The sequence below is a fragment of the Anticarsia gemmatalis genome, chromosome 14 (genome assembly GCF_050436995.1).
Source record: "Anticarsia gemmatalis isolate Benzon Research Colony breed Stoneville strain chromosome 14, ilAntGemm2 primary, whole genome shotgun sequence".
NCBI lineage: Eukaryota > Metazoa > Arthropoda > Insecta > Lepidoptera > Erebidae > Anticarsia > Anticarsia gemmatalis.
The window spans coordinates 3,383,206-3,404,572 of record NC_134758.1 but is presented as its reverse complement, the minus strand read 5'-3'; the positions used below and the strand labels follow the sequence as shown (position 1 = coordinate 3,404,572).

The window sequence follows — 21,367 nt, the reverse complement described above, 5'->3', positions numbered from 1 at the left end:
AAACCATAGTTAAGTTGTTTGGTGGCTTTTAAACTTGGGCCGTTTTTGTTTAAGTCGAGGGTGAAGAAATTATAACAATTATTAGATGCATGAAACTGAGATTAACTTTCGGTTGCCTTTTGGAATTAAAATTCCGTTTCAGTTAAACCACTTTTTCTTTACTTAATTTTACTATCCGATTTTACTGCACTGTGTTTTGAGTCTTTGATTTTTAAACTGCAATAAAAAAGGCGACTATAATTGAAAATTATCTTTAAAGTAATTTACGGAAGCCTACCTTAGTAGTTATAAATATTTTCTATCAAGACTTAATTTTCAGTCTAGTTTTATTTCAGTTCAACATTTTTCCATCCAAAAAAATATAAAATTATAAAAACTTGAAGATATTCCGGCGTTCTCACATCGCAGTGTTTGTCGCGGTACTTAAAACTTAATATAATTAACATTTCGTCGGCTCTACTTATCATATTGTGGACTCGAGCACACGACGAACTTTCATTAAGATTTGCAAATTAAATTCGTCGCTACGGGGTGTTTTAATCGCAGCCATCTTTTCTTAATTAAACTTAATTATAGATGACGTTAAGTGATGCAGCGACATAATATCGTCGAGGTGTGGTCGTGATGATTTATCGTGCGGTCTGGACATGACTTTATTTTGAACTTGTAACCTTAACTGTACAAAACAAAATGTTGATGAACAAAAGGATATTATTTTAGTAGTTGAAGAAAATTATTACGCGGTAAAACTAAGACGTTTGTTTTAACATTGCAATTTCTGTTTAAGTTTATACATTATTGCATTATTATATGTCTGCCGTATCCGAAGGTCCTTAGGTAGAGATATATGAAATACGTTGTGTATATGTAATTTTTTCATCGTGAGATGTCTCTATTTGAGTTATAATAACGAGATTTCCGTTTGGGAAAACATATTTTATGTGTAATCTATCAAGAATGACCAGGTTAATAACAGAAAAATAAACATTTAAGGACTAAAGTAGCTGATTGTATTTCACTTGCATCACACATAGCACCTCCTATTTTGTAAACAAAACAATTCGTGTCATAAAAACATGTCCCATACTTTATGGCCTAGAGCTTTTTAATAAAAATAAACATTTTTAAAACTGGTGCGCAAGTTAGGTGTGAAATATGTTATGAAAATATAATATTATTATCGAAAGTGCTAACCGTGCGTGAAAACTGAAATAAAATTGCTATTTCCATACTGTTTTTATATTTTAATGTACAGTCACAATAATGATAGGAAGGGCTATTTATTTATTTATATGAAAAATATTTGAGTTTATGGAAACAATTCTACCTCATACTAATATTACCAATGCGGAAACTTACTAACCATGTTTGTGACTATATTATGCAAATATTACTTGATGCATTTTGTTAAAATGATGATAGACAAACACATAGAACATACACATATAATATTTTTATATTTCTACGCCAAAACCTAGATCTACAATAATCCTACAAACATACATAAAATCACACCTTTCTACAAAAGAGTAGGCAGAGCAAAGAATACCACTTACTGCATACTTCTACAATAGTAAAAATCTCTACGAATTATTATTACAATAATATCTTAACCCTACAATACAATACTAGTAATAACTTAAAACAAAAACATAAACCCATTCCAGATATATTATTGTTCTCAAGTTGGTCCTAAGTTCAGGACAAAAACAAACTTAGTCCCAAGATATAACTTGTTATAGTTTACAGACACTAGTCGTTAAATATATACATATACTAGTTATGTACATATGCCGGAATTTAGGCATAGTTTTTAGTATACAATTGTTGAATAAGTCTAATGTTCCGTGACAACTTAGTCAGGCTATTTTCGATTGAACTGCGATTTTTGCTTGACATAACGATCGATTGAGTTCAATCGATGCTAATTTGTCATTTAATAAACCCCTCAAAGAAGTCTTATAAATAATTACGTATGTCTGCTATGTAATCTGACCTCAAAATAATCCTAATAGGTATAAGGACATACAACATCAAGTGAAGTTTTATAACTAAAAATACTTATAAAATAGCTCATTAGATGAAATTTTTACAGTTGCTTTCATACATTTGCTGTCACTTTCTTTAGCATCACATACCTTTTAGCTTTATTTAAATTGAAATTGACTTTTAGTGACACAATAACTATCACTCAAGCAAGCGACTAAATATGAAGAGACTTTAAACTTAGGTCATGTAATTCTACAAAAACACTCAACCATTAAGATTATAATTATAAAGGAATAATCCATCTATACAGCATGATTGTTAGAAAGGCAATAAAACAAGTTCATTAGATTCTGTCACGGTATGAACTTCTGATGGATGTGCCGATCCCATTTTAGATAACGATAATTGAAGATTTTCTCCCGACATTGTTGTAGACACCTTGCTTTTTATGAGAGAAATTTTATAATAATTCCTTTAGAATACAATAATATGCCCGATTTTTGCACTTTTCCCATAATTTTATTTAAATACCTAATAATTTAAAGGGGTTAATATGAATTTGATATATTAACAAGACTTTCTGAAAGAATAAAATGAAATCTTGGGCTATACCTACTATCATAAATCCTTATATTCTATAAAAGTACCTATGTATGTATGTATTTCAAGATTTTAAAGCATATCGAATTTTACTTCAGATCGTTTTCTATGACGTGTACGCAAAACTGTCTAACAAAGAAAATCGTATTTTAAAATGAATTTAATTTCCAGGGTGCTTTTAATAAAATCTACATAAACCGTTAAAAATACAATAAAAAACGGACTCAAACTGAAAAATCTTAAAATTTAAACGTGTTTTTCTTTTGCAGTACATTGAATAAGTTGCATAAAAGTTTATATCGAGCACATTCTAGCTGCTATCTTCAAGATAAAATCTTCAAAAACGTTAACAAAACACATTATTGGAAATGAAAGGAATCGAGTCAGTTTTCAAAAGCATTTTGTGCTTATAGCAAGACTTGCAAGACTAGCAAGGATAGCAAGACTGCAAGGAAGCCGTAACGCGATACTGCGCGATTGTACATGCAAATTCGGTACTTTCATTGTGCATTTTGTTGTTGACGGTACACAGAATAAAGGTGGAATGACGATAAAATGTATTCGCGGATATACTTGTTGTGCAACATGTAAAACAATCCGGTTCTGTTTGAATTTGAAGAATACTTGTTTTAAGTAGTTTTAACAATTGTACATAGCTTTTGTTTTCTACTTATATAATACTAAAATGTTGGTAAAATGCCTGCATAAAAGCTTCTCTATTGTTTGGTTATCAGCTTAATATCACTGAACTTAAAATGTAACAAATAATTTGGCAATTTGCCGAATATTAATAAATTTGGGTTGCAGATACTCGGGACAGTTTTATATAAAAAAAATGCTGGTAAAATTCTTCAATTTCGTAAATATTTAAGATAAATTTTTCTTTGTTTCTATAATTTTTTGTAAATAAATCGAAGTTAAGTACGACATTTTTGCCTATTTCAGCTTATGTTCTAATAATTTTTGCGAAAAGCCAAAACCCTCACAAAACTCCATAACCCTCCCCGGCAATAAATCTACAGAGAACTTATTCCATATTTTTTCAATGTACACAATTTCCGTAATCAAAACCAAAATCTACTTACCATGCATTTTGTCATTCAGCAGCGCGTATCTTGGGTTCGAAGCGACATCAAGCGGCAATGAGTTCCAGAGCCACCGGACCTTCGGCGACGGGTTCCCGGTGGCCTGGCACGGCAGCGTGGCCGTGTGACCGACTTCCACCACCATCGTGGTGGGAGGGGGCGCGATGTTCGGGAAGCCAGGGGGCGCTTTGTCCGCTGTAAAGAAAATATATGTAAATAATTATGTGGAAGTGTTAGTAAAATATTATTATAGCAATAATAAGGGCTCGTTTTTTAGTCGTGGTAAAGTTGATATATATCTGGTATATGTATCGTGTTGATAAGTTACGAGGCAGATAGTGAATACTTTATAATAAATTGGATCCACAAAGATTACCAGATTATGTCGAACAAAAGAAAAACTATCTTTTGGTCTCTGTCTACCCTTATGCAAAAAGCGTGTTTTTATGTATCTGGGAGAATATAACTGTACTTTAAAAATATTTAAGATACATACATATGAAGAATGAGAACATGGAGGTGAAAGATCCGGAACGCTTATACCATATGGGATATAAATAGAACAATACATAGAATGTAACACATACATAGAACAATTTTACTCAAAACACAACAAAATTCGTAACTCCAGCAAAATCTTTCCATAAATTCATACAAGAGAAAACGTACGAGTGAAACATTTATCATATCACTAACAAACACTAATGGTACGATCTAACAACGGGGAACATTTGCATTTAATTTGTACCCAGCGACGATGGACGGACAAAAACTGGCGTAAACACTATGACTAGACTGGACGTAATGTTTGCTTGCAGTCTTCTGAGTGTGTAGCTGAGTTTGGGATAACGAGATATGTGTTACGCATACTTATATATTTTTAAATACATGAATTGGTTTATAGGATGGGTAATGGTCGAATTGATTTGTAAAACTCTTTAGATTTGTTATTTTTATTTTCGAGAGTCTAAAAAGAGGTTGCTAGCCTAAGACCGGCGACTAAGCTGCGGTCATATGAGAGCGTACAGTTATTATGCAATAAACTTGTATTAAGAAGGTATTCCTAGATTTGATTTAATTGGAGACACCATTTTTTCTAAAGTCAATATTGTCGCATATTATACTTTTTAATGAAAACCTACATAGTAATAATTTTCATCAATATCAACTAGCAAATACACAAATCAAATAACACTTCAAATATCTATACCATAATTCATTATATCTTCTTCCCAATAAAAATACAAGCGAAAAACTACTTGTTCTAAACAAAGCGAAACCATTAGCGGAGTTTGACTCGATCAAGTACTTGCCAAGTCAGAATACACAAGTTCTTGACATCAACCGCCGGACAAAACTTTCTTACAATACTCCGGCCATATTTTTTTTCTGTTCCCTTTTCTTTAGTATATTTTCTCTTAATAATTTCAGCGACAAAATGTACGTTAACAAAGGAGAAGTCGGGCGAGGCTTGACATAGAGTTGGGAAAGTTTGTACTCTCGGGATGTTTGTTGCTTTGTATCTTGCATCAGAATTTCATTTATTAGATTAACACTATTAGTCTATGGTTTTAATGAATATAAGTGAAGAAGAAAATATTGCAGCGCTAGATATAAACGAACCACGCAATAGATTCAAATAAGATTAGATAATGATGAAAGTTATATTAATGCTGTTTGTATCTGATCTGTGGAATGAAACAAAACAAGAACAAAGAAATATCAGCATTTCCAAAGGAATCTTACGAAGCCAAAAGATATAAATTCGTTACGCGCAGGTAAAGTTCCTTCAAAGTCCTGACTAATTCGAGGCTCGCGAATTGAAACGGAATTACACCCGCGGAAATCTTAAAACGGCCTCGTAAAATTTCAAATAGTGAAATGTTAATTTGTTAAATGAAATTCTCTCTCGCTCGACGGCCAAACTGAACGAAATTTGATTAAGTTACAACGCTGACATTATTTCTCGCAGATTGTAAGCTTCATCTGATGCAGGGTGTGAGAGAGATAGGTCTATTCTCAGTAGGTTCAAGTGGTGAGATTACTTTACAACTTTAAGATCTGAATGAAATTCATTGTCTGGTAAAATTCGGCGCGATTAATTGGATAAACAGAAGGGTTTGCTTCTAAAGTTATCCAATTCCGTGTATTGTGAGAAAATTGTAATCCTCTGTTACTTGTAAGTGTTGTTCTTGATTTATCGGAATCTCGATTCCATCAGTATGCAATTTGATCAAAGTTTAGAAATAAAGACGCTCCAATTCGGGATTAAACATACATAAGTTCTGTGATTTGTGATGCCATTTAAGATAAAATTATTCCGTATTAAAGTATAATTTGGCAAGTTGCGAACTACCGTCATAACTAAAGATCAGAAATCACTTTCGAATTTCCCTCGAACGGAACCGAGTCGGATCCCTCTTTACAACATTAATTTAGTTTAATATCCTCAGTAGGATCCGTAGTGTGGTGCTATGATATCTTACGAGCTCTAATACGAGTAACCTTCCGTTGTTCCAATCCCAAGCGATTGTCGGTTTCCTTCGGCATTAATAATAATAAACCTATGTTAAACCACCAGACCCTAGCCTGTACTACATGATTTGTATCCCAACATAACCCAACGTAATTATTATTTAAGTATACCCCTAGTTACACGTTCGAGGGCATAATTTACATAATGTTGGCCGGACTGAAAATGATTTCATGTTCTTTGCTCTTTAATTATTTAGGTTACGGTTCTTGCAAAATTTTAATAAGTTGTTTTATTGAGGTTCTGTCTACGGTGTTTTTATAACTTTATACATGTTTTATGAGTACCTTTTCGTGCGGCTGACTTTTGTATGACATTATTTACGTTGGAGTGATTTTGATTTGAGTTAACAATGGTAGAATTCACACACGAATATCTCTACCTTTTTGTTTATTTAACTTATTATTATTAACGGCAAATCTTTTAATACCGTAATCGAATTCCTAAAACAAGAAAATAAACAGAAAACCCAAGTAACATAACAACACAACATAACTCCAGTCGGCACGGAACGTAAGAAATAACGGGCCAATAAGTAAGAAACAAAATCGAGACACGTTCTAGGAAATCGTGCCATATACTTAGTACCAGACACATATCGTATGTACCCTATTTAAGAGAAAGGATCCACCGCAATATTTTTCTTAGCAAATTGTATTCAGGGAAAAGTCAAGTGAAGATTAAGGCCGCGATTTGTGGATTGGAGAGCGTGTAGCGTGACATTTTTTACTGTAGAATATAGTATCCAATAAAAGTGCTTTATTTTTCCGATCAAATTAACGCTCCATTGACCATTTTTACTACGTGTGCGACAAACGTGACGTGGCTCCAACGTGACGTGTGTCAAATATGTGACAAAAGATGGAAAACTGTTTCGTTTTGACAGTTCCGTAGGACACAAGTTAGCAAGAAAGGCGTTGTTTTCGTTGTTTTTTTGCAACTTCAATACGGGAGTAGACAAAGAGTTAATTTGTCAAAAAACTGTGAATATCTGCAGCAGAGAAAAAAAACTATAAATTTTACCCCTTATCTCTTTTCTTGCGTCGCGTTTATATAAATAGTTACTGGAACTATTATTTGACCAAAAATATTAATATATTTTTCAACACATTTTCTGTTCAATTACATAACCTCTTTTTTCCGCTCTGCTCTCCGCTCAGTAGTTCTAAACTTGCAGTCTGTCGTATATTTGCAGTGTGGAGAGTGCTAAGCAGTTGCCATGACAACGGCGAATATACGCACAGTCACCGTGCACAAGCGATTGTATCGCGAGCACAATCCGATTATCGTAGATTGTTTTCGCTAGAAGGCGAAGCTTCTACGGACGCTTTGTGGTACAAGTTTGTAGAATGCGGCGATGGTAATAAATTGTACATTTATGATATTTCATAGCGATTTACGTTATGGTTCTGTTTTAAAAAGATGCAATCTTTTGCGATTGACGACTTGAATTGACATCTGAAATTGTTAGATTACAATTCGAGGACATGTATACTATTGACGTTAATAATTAGTAGAAATTTATTATTTAAAGACCACTTCAGTACGTAGCTCTACTAACTTCTATCACAGCTACTTAATATTGTTTTATTGTCGCCATTCCGTCTGCCATGAAAAAATGATTTCGCATAAGAAAAGTCTCTAAAATACTTTGATTCGTAATTTTTGTTATAATACGGGTAAATACTGTGCTTAAAGCACAACATATAATCGTAAAGCTAGCGCAACAATACGTGCCAAGTTATCGTGATACAAACTTGTGACGTTAGTTTGTACCACGCCATAACTCTATTACGTGAAAGTTTAAAGACAATGTTGTTGATATCATATGACAAGATGCGGTTCAGGTGATCTGCCTCAGTTATTATGCTAACGAGCCGATAGATACACTATCTACAACTCTAGAAGTACATAAATAGGGACATAAATAACTCTGGCGTGAAAAACTAGTTGACTATTCCTTGAAAGAAATAGGGGAGACCTTTGTCAGACAGTGAGATCGCATTGGCTAACAAAAAAGTGATGTTTTAAGGCGCCTAAAATGAAATATTAATGAATATTTAATAATTATATAAATTAATATAAATAAACCAATCTTTTACTAATAGAATTTCTAGTAACGGCTAGTTTTCTCGAAAAGGAAGGCTAAAGGTGTTAAAACATATCTATAGTTTTCAAATAATTAGTCAGTAAAATGTGAAGATTATTGTGTTTTTTATAATTAAAATATGTTAAAATTGTATGAAACCTGATAGCTTTGCCCTGTAAAAGATTGATCTCCTTAAAGTTTCTGAAACAATTTCGCATAACTTCCGAAAGTCGTAATTGTTTACATAGATGATCTTATATTACGTTGAAGAAACAGGAAGAACAATTACCGTTTTATTAAAAAAGACACTGTAATATGCCAATAAGATCAATATTTAGTAATCAAATATAAATATTACAGAAAATATAAAATAGTATACCACTAAATCAACACATCAGAAACATAAAATGGCCATAAAAGTCATTTTCCGAACAAAAAATTCTCTCACCTTTGCATTCCACTTTTACAAAGGCAATCTTTTAGCTTTTGAATTTATTGAAAAGCACTTTAATGTAATGACAATAGGGTTGAAAATCGTAGTTTAAAAGTAACCGGCTGTGCACCGCCATAAATTTATCGCAAACTTGATATTAATTACGGCGTTCGCTCCCAGACTACCCGCAAATTATAATATATTGCAACGTTAGTTATATTACATTTTCCCACTGTTTCGAGCCTTGCCAAAGATTCTTGTTTATTTTAAGTTTCTTTGTAACTCTATGAATATTTGATAGTATTATTATACTTATATTTTGTCGGCTAGTTTTTTCGTAATGTCGAGTTCTTTTTATGTGTTAAGTTTTTCTATAAATTTCTGATAAGATAAAGTGGGCTGTGTTGTTTCAACGAATATAGATTACACGTGCGACGCAATAGTTGGGAAAATATTGCTCGTTCAATTTTGATACGGAAAATATATTGAGTATGAACCTTGGTTAGTTATTCGCTTTTATACGATGCCAGCTTTTCCTCAAATTAACTCACTGTTGCCAGGCATGTCTTTCAGTCATATCACTAACAAAGTCATTAAAAATATATTTTAGTAGAATTCAAATTATAAAACTTTCAGTGACTATAACATATGAAAAATAACTGAGTTGAAACGCGATCCGTTTCACAGAATACGATTCGATTGACTTTGATTACACATCGTATATAGGGTGGAGGGCTTTCAATCCTCCGACGTCAAATAAAAGCCCTCTTTGACATTAAGAGGAATGAATTCAATAATCCTTCATGGCGATGGTCGCTTTATCGGATATGTGGGACGCTCAGTTTGGAAGCTCTTACACGTAAAGCAATATAATACAGATCTATTGATCGGAATATTCTAATATTCTAGTCATCATTTTACAGTTTACCTTAATACATAGAGAATGGTTCTTGAAAATTGGTTGAACAAATTGAAAAAACAACATTGATATCTAGACATTGTCAATATAAACAATGTCATTGAAATTAAGAAAATTTTCATTCATTTCAGTGTTTCGTTTTCGATGTCAAAATATCTTCTAACTAACTTTTTTAAATCTTTGTCAAAAACGTTTAGTTTACATCGATAAAATTAGATTTAACTTAAATGTAGCGTAAATAAATTGTAGGGATTGTTTTTCACATCTATAAATCAATAGTAGAACACGTTTAATCCAGTAAGTGCTGTAAACCAACCAATTCACATCCACAAGCGGCTTACGATAAAAAACGGCCACGTTTTACATCTAAAAGCAAAACAAACATAGAAACTGTCTCCCGGCAGTTCGTCTCCCAGTGTACTCGTTACTCGATAAACTCAAAATTAAGTTATCCCAATTCTGCCCTTTGATACAGATGCTCATTGAAACTGAATCTCGTTTCTAACACAACTTTTTCTTGTATTCCCCCATTCGAGTAATTGCGTTTTGATTTTTTTTCTTCCCAAAAAACAACTTTTCCTTATTTATGTTTGACGTTTGCGGTGTCTCCGTGATATTAAATTATCATGAAAGGCAGGTAACTAAAATATTAATACGTTTCGTTTTCATGAGAAGTAAAGCTTTCGAATGAGCAGGAAAAGACGGATAAAATGCTTGTTATGTTTGTTATTTTGATAAAGGTTTTTCTGTTCTTGGTTTTTTGTGAATTTCTGAGTTAATAGATGCTCTAATAGGATTAAAATATTATTTCTCTTGAATAGACCTACATTGCCTAAAGTCTGTAGTGGATGATATTTGGTGATGAAGGAGATAAAGTTTTAAGATTTTAAAATTTATTGAAACATAGCTATATAAACCATGACATATTTTTTGATTCGTTTAATTTTCATGTTTTTAATGAAGAGGTATTCCTTATACTAGTAGAACATTGTCAAAAAGATTTTCATAAAGTGTTCAAAGTAACTCTCAAACATTAAGGTAGCTACTCAATTGTCCAACAGCGAATTTAATACCTCGAAAGCCTTTCAAATCGACCGAAGGAAATCGTAACAAAACCACAAGCGACGAAGCGAAATAATAACAATGAACAAATACCCCACTTTAACAATTTTAAAGCACCTTTTGATATTTACGCGGCAAAAGATTTAATTGCTCACATCCAAAGGGGCGTATGTTCATCTTTAATTAAAATTTTCAAAGGACGAACGAATATTCGACGGACGAGTTTACAATATGTATGTTAGGGTTTGTTTGTATATGGCTTATTAATAGCAACTATTTATAGCGTAGTTAATAATGTATAACAAGTGTGAAAGAGTAAAAATAGCAACATACACGTGATAAAGTTAATTTTAAGTCGAAGTTTTGTTCAATATATTTTTGTCAATATGTTATTTTATTAAATAGCTGGTTAACTTTTAGTTCAATATTACTTAAAATCTTGATTTTCTAGTAGTAATACGATGACATTAAAAGGTATCTAATTAGCAATAGTCTTGTCCATCAAAAAACATTATCAGATTTTTCACGTCCATTTGCCAACTAATAATTAATAGTGTACACTAGCTTTGTAAAACAGTGATTAAAATAGTCTGCAATGTGTTTGCCTAGTCTGTCCTCGCCCTAATCTCTTTGAAAATTGCTTTGATCGATGTTAACAATACCTTTATTATTTATGTACAAAAATTGCTTTTACTTCGGCCGGTTAATTAACCTAGATAATTGAGTCGCTCAGATATTCTGCTTGTTTTGTACAACATTGATTCAGTGATACGATTTTACAGGTGTTTGTTTAAGAATTTATCGATTTTGAACTTTAACTGTAAAGGTTTAAAGTATAATTTTGAGGAGAATATAAAAATATATAAAGTTTAATCTGTAAGTTTGGAGTGCTATTTATATTTATTCGTGTCACATTGATTTTGATTGATTCATACCAAGATTATTGCTTCTTGTTTGGTATTTAATACTAGGTAGAAAAGGCTGTAATCTTAGTGCTTTCAAATACTGCAATATATCTCTTTATTCTCTATTGTATTCTAGAAAAAGATCGTTGCCCAGAAAAAGCACTGGCTTTTTTTTTCAAAACTCTATAGGTATTTTCATTATTCTTCAATTGTTTAAATATATTGTACGTTAATTTCTTTGCATATCGTGTGTGGAATCGTATAGACACCAATAAACTCCAATTTTCCTCTACATATAATTCAACGTAGGTGTGCGAAGAAAACTCATACGCAAAATTGGTATACGTAAAAAAATGAGGGATCCCTTTATCAATATCGGAGGAGGCTCAAATTTGATCATATTATCGTGGAGGTATTAAATTCTGAGTTAATAAAATACGATGACACCCGAATATTCAAGTACATTTGATAATAAAGATGGCATATGTGGAAATTACTTTTATATTAAATTTGTCTTTACGCGTTATAAATAAAGAGGTATTTTGGTATGTTGTGAGTGAGATTGGCAGAAATTCGTTGTTTCTTTAAATACTCTAGCTATTCTGAAAATCTATCTTTAGAGAGAAATTAATTTGTCCAAACTATCTATATAAACCCATTGACACATATTATGATAATTGTGAGGAAAGCCGATTGCTGACCAATTTAAAATTCATATTAAAATGTGTAGTGTCCTCGAATTTTAAGCTTCACATTTATAATTTTTACGTATTTTGTCTACTTAAGCCATAGGCTAAACGCCATTTTCCCAACAAAATCTAAATTTTCAAACTTTAAACCACAGTCCCACCGGCTTCTACCGTCAAATCGTGTAAAGCCGGTCATATAGCCGATCAAGTATTACAGCAGAACGTCGTCTGCGCGTCTTGTTACTCGGGACATCTGACACTGGCTCCGGCTATGTACGAAACACGACTAGGCTTAACGGCTTCACGGCTTGATTAAATATTTCTTTCGTCTAATACGTGAATACGTGTTATAACTGATTTTAGAGATATATGAGTTGTTAGAATGTACAAGTGTAGATGAAAGACGATAGCGATTAGTTAAGGAGAGGCTTTTGTTTTGATTTTTGAGCTGAATATGTTTATTTATTATTATAATTATATATTTTCATTTGAAACTTAAATATTTAACTAACAATTTTAATCTGAGAAATAAACTGTAACGTAACTGCCTCAACTATTTTGAAACCCTGCCTCGGCCTATTGGAGACATTTGTCCAACAATAAAACAGTAATTGCTTATAAAAAATGCAATATTTCTACATAGCACACATTCAAATTAAATTTCACCCAACCAGCCTTTCTACGAAAATGGGGGAAGGGCTGTAACCGCCGCAAAAAACAACAGATCTTTAATTTTTTCAGCTCCATACATTTCATCGAGCTTCCTGTTTATAATACATTACGAGTTTGTATGAAACGAAAATATTTGCTACAAAGAGATCAGATTTCACGATTTATAACTCTTTTATATTTCATGTGAGTCACCGATAAATCTACAGGGTGTTTATTAATGGGATTTGAATGCAAATATACATACACGAAAATTGAGGAAATGGAATTCGCTGAATTACTACCAGATACACTTATAAATGATATATGTGTGATATGTCATTTTTATCATACCGACCAGTCCTGTATTGTGACAGGAAATTACGTCACTACGTTAATAAGCCGTACAATGTATTATTTTGTGTCAGTAATTTTAGGTTTGTATGTAACAATAAGTTATTAAAACCTGTTATTTTGGGTCAAGGCTTATAATATTTGGTTGAAGAGAATTTTAATTGGAAAATATTTCAATGATACCTTTAGCTTACGGTTAATTTGGAGAAAAACAAAATTTGATTGATACATCAAAGTCATTACAATTATTGAAGCTACCATTAGCTCGGAAAGGGGATAGAGCCTTATGAGAAGAGCGAGTAACTTACGGCCATTATTAATTTCCAAGTGATTTACAATGTGGTTGATACCATAACTGATCATGCAAGTAGCTGCCAATAATCAGCGATGTTGACTAACGTCAAAGATGACATGAAAGAGCGTTAAGTCGAAGTCAAAACCATGTTGTTGTTGTTGTTGTTTGTCGTATGGTTAGTGGTCAACCTAGTGTCAAAGTTGTTCAAGCCGCCCGAGAGGCCTTTGACGTGGCTTATGGTCAAAACCATTCTAAGATAAAACCAAAAACTTTTGCCAAAAAATAATAACGTAAATTACTGTATTACTAGATAATAAATCTAATATGACAACATACGTCTCTCTCAATAGAAACAAGTTCCAACAAGTTCCAACAATGTGCAACAAAAACTAACATGTAACACAACACTGAACTTAGCTTTCATCAAATACGAACATGTCTGAAGTAGTCTGAACTTAGGATTAGAGCTATATAGGGCTGCCACCTGATAATAATTCACTGAGGAGAATATATCGGCAAAATGCCTAGTGTATTAAGTACTGTTCATACCAAATGTTGGTGTTAAAGAAATCTGTATTCATTTCAAATTGTTTAGTACTGTACTGTAATGCTTGATTGTCAGTATTAGCTTGCCAAATTCGGAAGTATAATCAGAGAAATGTTTGTTTAAGGTAAACAATAGAAAAATAAATAATTATAATACATTGATTTCTTATTTCCAAAAACGACTTCAACTATTGTAACAGAAACCATAAATCATAAAGCGGTATAATATAAAGAACATATAAAATGTACGTCATATAAAAATACTACGCCGTAGTTTATATTAAAGTATTTTACAGTTAATAATCCACACCCATCTTTTAAAAAAGCCTATCTTCCGGTACAAAATTATCCAAGCTACCAACCCCAGTGAGAAGCTCGTACACCTGTGACGTCACAGCGTCAATATACTCGTAAACTAGTAATAGAGTTTCAGAATGTGATTACATATTGACTGGGATTCGATGTCTTTATATAACCTGCCCGTGTGTCACAGTTTGTATCGGAAGACCTCAACTGATCAACTGAAAGGATTCGTAAACTGTATTCATAGTTGTAGAGTGAGTATTTGAGTGGTAGGGTTCAAATTTTGAGCCTTCGTAGGCGCGGGTAGTTTGAGAAAAGAATTTGAGAACGAGTAGTGCTTTGCATTGTCATGTCTTCTTATTCTGTAGCACTTAGTCACTACTTTTATGTGTATACATAATATTATAGTAATAAATAAAAGTGCGCAAATAAAAAAATGCAGGCAAAGTAGTTTTTAACTTTTTTGGTTTTGTTTTTATTTCGTAAGTATGTTTTCTTTTGCAATAAGACAAAAGTCTTTAAAGAAAATGGCTATTTTTCTATTATTTCAATCTTAAGAAAAATAAATGAAACGATGCAGTGTCGAGAGATTTTCAAAAGTTTTTATTTTTCAATTTTTAATGAAGTTATTGGCTTAAAAGATGTTGTTCTTTTGTTATTAGAAGCACTTTATTTGCCATAAAATAACATTCGATTGACGTAGTAATAGAGCCGTTTACGGTAATAGTCGATAAGTGATAAGTGATTAGAACTAATAGTCCGTTATTATCATTGATTGTCTTATCCAATTGAGGTCGATTGTTTGTTCTATATAAGTCTCTCGATATGACAACTAGAGATGAAACGGATATCCGGTAACTATCCGGTATCCGGCCTATCCGGCGGCTTTAATACTATCCGGCCGAATACCGGATAACTACTATTCGGCCGGATAGACATCCGGCCGAAATAAAAAAAGATCTGGATAAAAAAAATTGTTAAGTAATTATTTACTTTATTTAGTAAGACTTAAGAACTTGAAATTTTCAAATAACAATAGCACAATGAAATAATAACCTAAAGTCACGCACGTGTCTGCACTGCAATCGACACAATAAGTCAATGAATGAAAGAATTGCTAACTTCGCTCATCAACGAAAAGACCCGAATCAAACCGAGGCCACCCGGTCGTTCGCACGTCGCCTACGCCAAGTGTGTGTGCGCTGCACCAAACGGCTAAGGTCCGCCGAATATTCGGCGGCCGGATATCCGGCTATCCGGCCAGGTGGTAGGCCGAATATCCGGTATCCGGTATCCGGCCAAACTGCTATCCGTTTCATCTCTAATGACAACTGTAAAATCTTTGCGAGGTTCTCACTCACGGTAAAAGTCTAGATTTAAATTTAACGATTCTTTACATAAATATAAAAAAATAGTTAAGTAAAACTTAAAAAAATAAGCAACTAACTAACAAAATGACAAACTAATGTCACCCCATCTGACATTACATAAAAAAACCGTGGTTATTAGATATTGCCTTTCTCTTTGAGCCAATGAAATTAATTACTACTATTATTGAATTCATAAAATTGGCATAAAATACTATTGACGATGCATTTCTTATCACAGTAGGGTTTGATTCTCAACAAAACAATCTCGCAATTCAAAAATAGTGCATATTGTCAAGTGCTTAGTACTTTCACACAGTGCGGTCTCCAGACCTATTTCAGACCTAGAACAATTTCCTACAGTCAATTTTATCATACAATGAAACAGTTGCTTTATATCATGTAGGTATTGAGAATAAAAGGCAACAATTTCGCCACATTGCTTTACTTCCGCCACTTTACACTAGAGGCAGTCAATTTTCTATACTTTACTTGAGTAGTGTCTTATGATTGGTTCAATACTTAGTATCTTCTTGTGAGTATTGACTTTGTTACTGAACTATTGGCAAAATGTTTGTAAATAAACAGTTTTTTTTTTCTACTAAAATTATAAATGCGAATGTGTGTGAGGATGGATGTACGTTGTACAACTACTGGATGGACTTGCATGAAAATGAGTACACACATAGTTTATAACCTAGATTACCACATACTTTTTACCCCAGGAAATTTTTCACGGGGGTTAGGAGCTAGTAGCTTATTAGTAATATCATCCAATCTAGGAACTGTGTACTTATATTGTACTAGCTGACCCGGGCAACTTCGCTTGCGTCACATAAGAGAATCATATTTTTCCCCGTTTTTGTAACATTTTTCACTGGTACTCTGCTCCTATTGGTTGTAGCGTGATAATATATAGCCTATAGCCTTCCTCGATATATGGGCTATCTAACACTGAAATAATTTTTCAAATCGGACCCCTAGGGTCCGATTTGAAGTGTTCTTTTCCCGAGAGTGTAAGTGTTCTTTTCCCGAGATTAGCGCGTTCAAACAAACAAACAAACAAACAAACTCTTCAGCTTTATAATATTATAGTATAGAAGTATAGATGTATACAGTTTTCTATACTATCATTCCAAAAGTCTTGTTTTCTTATATCCTCAATATTCATTCTATCACAATACATTCATAACCTGTAACTTCCTCTTTCAATTCAAACATCAGATCGACAAAGGACTCCTCACAATGCAGTCGCGTCCGCGTCCATTATACAGGGTGCGCTAAAAGTGAGCCGACACGTGTATACATGCGCTCGAGATATCTCGCCATTTGCTGGCTTACCTATATATGCTCTGTTTAAATTGGAGAGTATGCTTGATAAAAATTGATGGCAAGTTTAAACAAGTATATTGTGGCGCGAGGTCTCAGAAAGAATAAGAAAAAATAAATATGTTTTATTGAGAATTAAAATGGTTGTAACTTTTCCATTATATCTTCTTCAAAAAGGCTTAGTTCAAGGCTTCCCTTGAATATCTAAACCTACTAACTGTAAAATGCAACATAGGAACTTTGTATCTATGTTTTATAGAATTTTCTATACTAAAATTCAAAAAGTTTGTTTTCTAATATCCTCAATATTCGTTCCCATCACAAAGCTTCCATAACTTTTATTTAAGGTTCTTCTCTTGTAGTCAAAGAATAAGAATAGCCTCAGACTGAAAGTAAGTTTACAAATTTCATATAGAAAATAAAAAATCTTTACCCCATCCTTTCCAAAAAATACTAAACCAAAAATAACAAAACACTGCATATCATATTTTTTTCACCTCGTTAACAAATCTACTCGCATCTTCATAATTCAAACGCAGCATAATAGTAACAGGAGGGTTATTCTCAACAATGGTAGGTAGTTTGAAATCTCTACAATAACTGCGGAGAGCAATTTTCGACCTCTTGACAGCAGGATTACACGCGAGTGACAAATTCATGTGCTTAGTAACAAGGCGCCGTGTATGTTTCAGTTGTTATACTTGAAAAAATGGCACTCGTTATAGTGTGAAAATGTGCTTTTCTTTTCTATGGAGAAGTATGTTGTAAAAATATTCCAGGAAGATTGCTTGCTAACTGGCCCACGTGGCTTATGTACATAAAAGTAATAATTATTAATGACCAAATAAACTAATTATGGATTAGTTAATAAACTAATTTTGACCCCAAGTCAAACTTTACCCCGGTTGCTATATTTTTAAATTAGGTTCAGCAGTAATAAACGTAAAAGATAGATACGCGTATGGATTCAGAGACCTATTTTTACTGTACCACTATCTAAAAATATTTTTTTGTGATGGTTTTATAATACTTTGAATAAAAGATTTAAAATAAACAATACCGAATAAAAAGTCCCAAGGCCTCCGTTAGTAATGAAATACGTAATTTTCCTTAATTACAGTCTGTTACAAGTTTTCATTTGATACCCTACAATGTGGCAATCAAAATAACTTTTTTGTTCACATTTCTTTGACTAAAAATAGCTGTCGTAATTAGAGGGCCCCGTTTTCTAACTTTATGCCTATAAAAAGATCAGTAAGGCATTGTTTATAAGAATTTTGTTTTATTAGAACATTTTTATAAGTCTTTTTTGTTGGTCTTTTATTTGAACGCTATGTTAAAAGAATCTTGTTCAAATCTTAAGTTGGACAATATTATTTTATTTTATTAAGCAGATGATAAATATTGGTCAACGCTTGTTAAAATATTTTGAAGCTAAACACCCCTCTTAGGCATCGTATTTCAAAACATTATAATCCTTGAATTAAGCAAAGTAAAGATACTAGTAGAAATTTAAAAAGCAACATGCAAACTACGTCATGTAACTCGTTCATTCTTTCGCTTTCACACATTGTTGTTCCCAATGCCCATAGCTCCCTTTCTGAGAAACTCGGATATACTGTTTTATACAAATATAGATATTCTCAGGATTAAACATAATAAATAAAGGACATCTTCAACACACTGTCTACAAGAACTTTGAAATAATAAAACATTGTGTGTCAAAGAAGATTTTTTTTTGTTACGTAACATTGAACTTGGTGCTACATCGGAAGATCTAAGAGAAGAATATATTTTTGAAAAAATAATGTTTTCGTTCCTTTTATTAGAAAAAATAATTTATTTTGAACATGTATTCGTAAATATTATATCTATATCACATATACTAATTAACGAGGTATAAGAGTTACACGTCGTGTTTGAAAAGAAACATAATAATATGTATATTGCTTTTAGCCCTGACTAGGCATTTGTAATCATAATAAAAAGGCAAGAAATCAATCGTAATTTCATTATTCAACAAAAAAATGCTTTCTATAAAATGAACCCTAATATTTATTACATAGGATAACATAAACAAACAATTTCACACGTAAAATCTTCAACTCAGCAACTAACCGGTAAACACGCAAGTTGATCAAACTACCTCTCTAAATCCTATTAGCTCTCATAAAATATTCCGACCAATCCCATTGAACCGACAGAATATTGGCACCAACTTATCACCAATAACGTAAAGACACACGTAAGCTGATTGAACAAACTTCAATTAACAAAACCGCGAAAGCCTTTCTAAAATAAATTCAAGTTAAAATAACGCAATCTCCGGTGTATACTCGGCTTATTTCACGCACGCAAAATGCATAATTACCTTTATATTAACGTAGAAGCAAAGCTTGAGATTCCTTGATGAGATTAGATGGGATACACCGATGGTTTTTGAGTACAAAATCTTGGTAAAGATTTCCCTTTTGAGCCCGTTTTTGAGGGAAATGTTGTTGCGTGAATGATGCTTTGGTTATTTGATAATACATTCTTTAAGGTAATAATAAAAGCGTGTTAAAAGTATGCTTTCCTACAGTCGAATAAAAAGTCCAGTGTTTTTGCGATTTTCTACACTTAACTATCGGCACTAACGGAACTATCGGCATTTGTCATTGAAATGATTGCATGTAGAATACGCCAAAAACGTTGATCAGTTCTCATAGATTTAGATATTTAGAATAAGTTTCGGTACTAAGTACATAATACGATAAAGCTCTTATATCTAATAAACTCACATACATTTAAAAAATAATCAAAAAAAGCTAACATTTTCACGTTATTTATTTACAAAAGCAGAGCGCCATCAAAATTCAAACGGCCCAACAAAAGTAAAGCCTTACTTAAACTTGGGGTCCCAACTAAGCTTCGCTCCAATATATGTTATTCAAGTTATTATACAAGATTGTCTTCGTTGCGTAATTTGAAAATTTCCTAGGGAACATTTTCATATAAACACAGTGTTTGAGAGTGGAGGCTTGCACGGCATGCGTTAATGCTTCGAGTCGAATGTTCAAGGCTCTTCAGCCAACAACATATACATATTATGTTCCTAAACATGTTAAATATTAATAAAGCTAACATTTTCTCAGATTACGTCGGTTTTCTTCAACTAGAATAAAGGTGCAGCTTTTAATAATGGTTAAGGAGAGCATTCGTTTTTATGTTGTATACTAAGAGTACTTACATATTTAATAAATAAACGTAGTGCTTGAAAGCACTTTTAAACAAACAATATAAGATTATCTATCTTATATTTAAGCACTTTAGTGTTTAAGCGTAAGTGAAGACAAAAATAAGATATACGAATATAGTATCAAAATCCAGACAATTTAATTTTAACCCAAGCTAAAGCGATAAAGTACCTACATAATCAAATTACATGCTAAGAATAGGCATACTCGTATTGCTAGAATATCTGACGCGTACAAAACTTAACTAATATCCATAATTATATCAGACAAACTCTAGCTCGATTCTCTACTACTATCGACTACCAATAACCGGCTTGTCATCGAGAAATTTTGTACGAAAATCTGATCAGCGCCTCTGACGGGCGTCGTAGGAACTATTTTAGCAGTACATTCTAAATGTCAAACTCTCGACTACTCGACAGTACAGATTATACAAAATAGCGCTCCTGGTATAATGAGTAACATTTTCAACATAATTCATCATAACTTATCAAGTCTGCAATAAGATCTGAAATTCATCAAGATTGAAATATGGGTGTATTATCCCTTAATTAATTAGTCCTCAGCCAACCCCTTTGACTTCACCCCTTCTATGATAAGATACGGTTATTAATTTTTAACTTTTTTACTTCGCTAATGAATACCTGAATGGGAACAAAAGGTGCAAATGTTATATTAAAAGTTGAAAGCAAAAATGTTTAAGGCAAAACTTATTTTCCCGTACAAAAAATTGTTTCAGTTTTTAAATGTCTTAGTTTTATAGTAGAATATTTCTGTTTCTTATGCTTTGAGGAACTTGGGAATAGTTCTCAGTAATAAGTATAAGTGGTAGTAGCAATATTGTAAAAACTATAATATAACTAGCTCCTCTGGAAACTGTCCGTATGGACTATAGTTAATGGATTAATACCAGCATAATACGTAATTTTTCTACATTCATCCAAATTAGTTCTTTAGCTTAGGCATGCAGAGGAAACTAACAGAG

The 21,367-nt window shown here is 32.6% G+C and overlaps 1 protein-coding gene across 7 annotated transcripts in view; it reads right to left on the bottom strand.

Annotated features, from left to right (window-relative positions):
* The window catches only part of Lar (tyrosine-protein phosphatase Lar), a 430,735-nt gene that overhangs the window by 53,988 nt on the left and 355,380 nt on the right, over positions 1-21,367 (bottom strand). For all 7 annotated transcript variants that reach the window (XM_076122426.1, XM_076122430.1, XM_076122427.1 and 4 more), the window contains one exon: positions 3,675-3,869. In XM_076122426.1, coding sequence (XP_075978541.1) covers positions 3,675-3,869 — 195 coding nt within the window. The remainder of the gene's footprint in view (positions 1-3,674; positions 3,870-21,367) is intronic.